The sequence below is a fragment of the Haliotis asinina genome, chromosome 3 (assembly GCF_037392515.1).
Source record: "Haliotis asinina isolate JCU_RB_2024 chromosome 3, JCU_Hal_asi_v2, whole genome shotgun sequence".
NCBI classification, from domain to species: domain Eukaryota; kingdom Metazoa; phylum Mollusca; class Gastropoda; order Lepetellida; family Haliotidae; genus Haliotis; species Haliotis asinina.
The window spans coordinates 35546128-35552870 of record NC_090282.1 but is presented as its reverse complement, the minus strand read 5'-3'; the positions used below and the strand labels follow the sequence as shown (position 1 = coordinate 35552870).

General features: G+C 41.9%; 1 protein-coding gene across 3 annotated transcripts; it reads right to left on the bottom strand.

Moving 5' to 3' along the window:
• Positions 1-496: 496 nt before the first annotated feature.
• LOC137276771 (orexin/Hypocretin receptor type 1-like) lies at positions 497-4852 on the bottom strand. 3 transcript variants are annotated; one of them, XM_067808412.1, is made up of 2 exons: positions 4810-4852; positions 497-1736 (listed from the first exon to the last, which is right to left on the bottom strand). In XM_067808412.1, the coding sequence occupies exon 2, from the start codon at positions 1724-1726 to the stop codon at positions 509-511; it is 1218 nt and encodes a 405-aa protein (XP_067664513.1). In that variant the 5' UTR covers positions 1727-1736; positions 4810-4852; the 3' UTR covers positions 497-508. The 3 variants fall into 3 exon arrangements, with proteins under 3 accessions (XP_067664513.1, XP_067664514.1, XP_067664515.1); XM_067808413.1 differs by lacking the exon at positions 4810-4852 and adding an exon at positions 2170-2218; XM_067808414.1 differs by lacking the exon at positions 4810-4852 and adding an exon at positions 2052-2074.
• Positions 4853-6743: the final 1891 nt, after the last annotated feature.

The following is a 6743-nucleotide window of genomic DNA, read 5'->3' as shown; positions in this document are numbered from 1 at the left end:
ATATTCCAGCGATATGGCGACGGCCCCTTTCTGTGAATTTAATTTACATCGGCATTAGACAAGGGTCTACAATGATAGAATAATATTTGTTCAGTTACAAGCTACTCTTTTTCAGTGATAAGTGGATCTATTTTACACATTTGTCATTGGCCGTCCATTTACCATTTGTATGTATTTTTTACGTTGAAAACAGACAGTTTGATTCTATAAACCTTTACATAATTTTTGTTTTTCAATAGCAGATCAGTAGTATCTAAGGGCAGCCTGACGAAGCAGCACCGCCTGCAGCTATCACTTAAAAAAAAACATTATCCAAACTACCAGTTCAGTTCCATATGTTGACAATAATAAATGTATATTATTGTTAACAAATTATATTGGTGAATATGAGTCCTGGTCAGACTAATCGATTTAATGAGATCCTCAAGGTCCACTCCTTTAACTGATCAAATCATGTTCCTCTTTCAAATCGACCTGGCTACCAGAGGCGGGCCATCGTTCCGATATTTCAACGTCTCCCAAATATGATCTTCAGCTCTCTCCGAAACTTGTCGCTGAAAAAGCTGTAGATTATTGGGTTGAAGGCACTGTTAAACAGATAGGATCTCTCAAACAAGTTATACGCTGCTATCTGTGCCCCCTGCAGACTACTGTAGAGATCTTTGTTGTTAGCAGCAGCCGCCATTATTGCAAGGTGCGGTAGAAAACTCAACACAAACACCAACGTGATCATAAACAACATCATTGTCGTCTTACGCGCTCTTATGCTCTGCGGCGAGGTTATCGTATTACGTCTGTAGATCGATGTTGACATGCGATGTGGACTCGTCCCTTTTCTGCACTGTTCTGTATCTTCATCGTCTTTCGATGACTCGTCAGTGGGAGAACACGACAAAACAGAAACACCAATATTTTGATCAATTAATTGTTCTTTGGGCATTGATAATACACCACACCCAGTCTCGCATGTTGACGACGTTTCGCTTGTTGTACTCTCAATATCTTTTGTTGGCGCAGAGGCGTTACTTTTTCTTGGTGAAGACATATGATTCTTGAACCGTCTTTGACGTGCAAGCTGTCGCCATATGAACGCATACAGAACAATTAAAGACGCTGTGCACATGACGAAGATGAGGAACTCTATGCCGTGGTAGACTATTTGAAAAATAGTTCCTTTGTATTCATCCGCAACGCTGCATCTTGAACCGTTGATGAAGTCATGTGTTGTAATGGTGCTTGGTCCGTACAGGATGATGATAGGAACTGAAACTACACCACCTCCAGCACAGCAGCCAAAGACAACAACCTTTGCCATAAATGTAGTTACCTGCATCTTGAGTGGTTTGCAAATCTTCCGGAATCGGTCGACGGCTACCGCCACAAGGACGAATGCTGACGTTATGGATATAAAGTAGATCATCACAGGCACTACCATGCAGGCGGCTGACGTGCCAAATGTGTAATTATATCTCATTACCGCGATTTCGTATGGAATGCTGATGACACAGTTTAGTAAATCCAGAAAGGCCAGTGAGGAAATAAAGTAAGTGACGACATTGGGCTTGAGTTTGACGAGGTAGACGTAACACACGAGTGAGTTACCAACAACGCCCACTAACATGAGGACAGCGAGGATCAAGATGGCTGGTAGAACCTGTACTGCATAACTGTCATCTCGCTGTTCTAAGATCGCTTCATGGTTGGATGTGTTTGCGTCTGCTGACATGATGGGCAATCTGTTAATAAAAGAATAGTATTACTTTTGCGTAACTCAAACTGGTTAAAAGTCATGAAAAGCTTGTACGCTAGGGCATGAATGTAATAAATATATAAAAAAAACGTATTTATATGCATATACATTCGTGCACACACACGCATACATGCATGCACGCACACACCTACATGCAAGCATCAGTTAATGCGCTAAAAACCCTTGATCGTAATATATATATGTACATAGGAGGATCGGGGTGCATGGTGTCAATGCAAAGCAACATCTCGCCAAAATCAAAATCTTTACCAAACGTAAAGTATATCGATTGTGTACTTACTGTATTGTAAAACAGTGTGAAGCGAGTATATGTGCCCTAGCAAGTCTCGTGGGTATCTACAACTTTCATACGTCGTTAATGCAAATGTCTCGCTGAAAATAACGAAAACGTCACGTACATCACGTTTGTTTGCCCCTAATCCATATCTGTCAAATCATAGCGGGGACTTTATGCAGAACAGTTCCATGAATGGGTATCCTGAGTGAGATCACCACACGCGTGATCCCGCTTCCTAAGCCCTGAGCATCCGTTCTCATGCAGTCACTCAAGATTCATTATCGTTGCTTTCCGCAAACGTCCTCGACAATGCAAAGTGTTTCTTCACCTATCACATTGTTAAGTGTGTATATCTATCCCCTACAGATAGATTTACCCCGTCAGCTTGTAGTGCTACGCCACGCCTCTACGTTCGTGCTTTTAAGATTCATTTAGGTTGCCACAATTACAGATCTCAAATGTTTTAGACCGGTGGATATAACTAATCAGCTTGTCGTGCTAATTACGCCACGCCCCCATATTAAGATATATTTAGGTTGTCACAAATACAGACAACCAGACCTCACAATACGTAATTGTAACGTTCAGACTGCTTTAGGCATTCATAACGCCTACACAATGTAAGGGAAACCTGTGACCATTATATACTTGGACATTAAAGTGGGTTTCTCCAGAAACAAAACTGAAAGGAGTTTCCCCTGATCACATGATCAGGAAGCAAAACCCAGAACTCGCGACCCGTCACACGTCGGAACAATCAGACTTTTTTTTAGTACGGCATTAACAGAAACCTGCTCTGCTGGTAGTAACTCCTCCCTAAACACAACAGAATATTTAATTCAGCTTAAACTTGTTCATATACAGGGCAAATATTACAGAAGACGCGTTTAATGTGTTATTGCATTTGCCTTTATGTGTTCGTCATTCACTGGCGCCTTAAAATGCTGTTTTCTCATAAGCATTGTGGGGCGATGGTTAAAGCTCCCGCTCCTCACGCCGAAGACCCGGGTTCGATTCCCCACATGGGTACAATGTGTGAGGCCCATTTTCTGGTGTCCCCCGAGGTGATGTCGTTGGAATATTCGTAAAAGCGGCTTAAAACCAAACTCATTCACTCACTCACTCACTTCCTAGCCCAACCAGTGAAGGTCCGGGGTAGAACAGGCCTTCAGCAACCCATGCTTGCCATAAAAGGCGACTATGCTTGTCGTCTTGTCGTAAGAGGCGACTAACGGGATCTATTGGTCAGGCTCGCTGACTTGGTTGACACGTGTCATCGATCCCCAGTTCCCAGGCTTGATTGTTTACAGACCGCCACCATATGAGTAGAATATTGCTGAGTGCGGCGTAAAACTAACTAACTCACTCACTCACTAACTCTTCCAAAGGTAAAGTCTGTCACATGAGTTGGTAGAGTGATGACGTCAATATTCCTAAAAAGAATCATATTCATATATATTACAAACGAAAAGTATGAGGACGCCGTAAAAGTTCATAGTCTGTCCTCCACGTGCACTAGGCTGTTGAGTTTGTACATTTGAATCAAAAATAGTACCGGTGTGTTTCAGCACCGTTGTTTTCCGCTGTTTTTGACAATGTTTTTTTTTCATAACGTTGCTTCACTGCATGTTCTGACATGTTGTTTAGCAAACCCAATAAGCACACACAAAGCTGCATTTATCTCAGAGTATAAATGACCTCACCACCATTAAGGTTACATATGACTATCCAGTTTTAGGGTGTTTGTTTGTAGCATATTACCTCTCTGTATAGCCAGTGCCACGTTAAGAATATCAAGGCTGGGTGTGATGGGGGGAAAGGACAGAAAGCGTATGTGCACCAGGACACTCGCCTTGTCTGCAAATCGTAATGTGACTTTGAACATCTTCCGTGTCCAACTGGCTTCCAACCGTTTCCAAACTAAAGGAAGAACAGCCACGCAAGCTTTATGCAAATGAAAAATGTCATGTCTGGTGTGTAGGAATTCCTCACACCACCAAACGTTACCAGACGCAAGGTATCAGCGTTAGTTCTGATTTCAAATATTAGAATCACTTAAACCTTATTATTTTTCATTTGAACTTCTGTTTGTTTCTGTACATGACAGAATTATACTGTTGGAAAGATTCGGGGACAGTGCTCGTATCAAGATGTAGACGGGGTTTGTCTTTTTGTTTTAAATTATGAGTCTGTAAATGAATGAAAGGCTGGTATTTATAGACTTCACTCCCTAGTCAGATGGGCATTTGTACATTTTACATGATTTAATCGGTGTGTATTTACCAAGCTAAACAATGGTTCTTAGCAGACTTGGCAATAGTTCACTCCCTAACACCTGAACCACTTCGAATACAATGAGTATGGCTTTTACGCAGTATTTAGCAATATTCCAGCAATATCACGGCGATGGACACCAGAACTGAGCTTGACACATTGTATCCATGTGGGGAATCGAACCAGGGTCTTCAGCGTGGCGGGCGGACGATTTGATTAGGCACCCATGGCCCCGAATGCAATGAGAGTGCGTGAGCTGCGGATGAAGCTGCCTTTATCCTAGCGTATATTCTTGCCATGCTAGTATGTCACCTCGGGTTAGGTCAGCTGGGAGTCAAGCTGAACCTTGGAGCACCAGTAACAGTTCTGGTTGAGGATACAACAAGTGTCAACCATTGACCGATCAGTGGATGTTTGCAAAGACCCAGCCTAAGAACAGTAAACAAGCACATCCTTGTAACACCTTGTCTGAGAAGCATGTACTCACCCTGGTAACTGACTGTGGATAAATCTTGTGTGGCTGGAGTCAATGTCCTGTTACAATACAATGGCAACAATATGCTGTGTTCAGATTCACTTCTCACTTAAATAGTCTGTCTACTTCAAGAGATGCACGCCCTCATTGGCAGCTTGTTGGGAAGTTTCGCACGGAAGTATTTTTCAACAATAGCTGATTCACAATTAGTCGGAGTAACAGAATGTGACAAAGAAGCGGAGGTCTAATTTCCTCTATGGGAAAATGTCGGGAACTTAGATTAGAGTAGATTTCGTTCACATTTGGGTGTACTTCTTGATTACTTTCTGAGAAATCTTGCTCTTAAAACAGGTTGATAGGTTTGGGGGCCTTTCAACGACAAATACAATCTGTTCAAAAACATCGCTCTATGTACTGAACAAGAAGTTATTCATAAAGGTTTATGCTTGATAACACACCTTACACACGTGCATCTATCCATCATGTGTGCTCGCGTGCGTGCATGCGTGCACACACTCACATTAACTGACAGAAGGACGGACAGATATTCAAACAGACAGACTGATAAAAAAAATGTTAGGATGCTCATCTTTTTGAAAAAGGAGACAAACGAATATATGATCGTATTGAAAGAGAAATAAACATGTGCCAACTGTATATAACATCCAATGAACTGATATTGTTACATAAAGATTAGATATCGTACATATTATATCGTTTAGGTTTTCTAAGGATTCATTCAATTTGTACGCCTAAAACTACGTGTTATTCATCCATTGTATGGTATGTATTGTGTTTGGCAACCATGCCGATCCCAATCACAATAACTAGTCCAACACAGTGGATACCTACTTGGAAACATAGAAACTGTACAATACCACCAGCATGGACTTTGATTCGCAAATAATAGCTTCGTGTGGTATCTATCAAATTCTGTGACACCGAAAAAGAAATGTTTCATAGTAGGGACGGTGGGGTAGCCTAGTCGTTAAATCGTAGGCTCGTAACGCCGGAAACCCGGGTTCGACTCCCTACATGGATACAATGAGTGAAGTCCATTTCTGGTGTCCCCATCATGATATTGCTCGTGGTATACTGACTGAAACCCTGACTCATTCACTCGCTCTCTTTAAACAGAAACAATAAGGCAATGCTAACTAAATGGCTGAGAACTGTGAAAAATATCAAATTGTACCATGGAGGTCCTTGCTAATTAACATCACGCACACAATCGAATTATATTACAACCGTGCATTCAGTCAGCTGGTCCAACGCGAGTGCACTCTGTAACTTCAGAGCAAACATCCGGGTTTCACCTGGGAATGTTGTAGGTGTTTTTCCAGACACCGCATTCGTCATGATGATCGCCGGGATGAAGTGGTTTCTTCTCTTGCTCTCGATGGCTGTCCTCATTGAATCCGTCCCTCGAATAACCGGTAAGTATGACCAAATGTTGATTGTTTAATTGTTGTTGCTGTTTGGTTGATTATAAGATACTGTCAAATCCAGTTGTGTCGATTGGTCGAATGTAGGCTTGTCTCGAAGTAGAAACTTCGGTTATATCGAACACAGGAATGCTTGACGCATATACCTAGGTAAATTCAACTTCAACGATGTTTGACTGTAATTGCCACTGCAAGTAAACTCATATCCAAAAGAAACCTATCACCTGACGTCGTGGGCCATAAAGAAGACAGTGAGACCATTGAGAAAATTCAGCCAATTTTTACCAAACATGAACCAGAATCGCCAATGTCCAATCGATGCTGACCTGGTTATTGAATCAAGCACAAGAGACATGGGGTCAGCATGAAATGTTACCCAATCACACATCACAGTCACATTACGGAACTGACCAAGTTCACGTCAAACTCGACCATCATTTCGGAAAATGTTGAAAAGACTCTCGTCTGTAAACATAACTCTCTCACAATCACGTGGTTGCC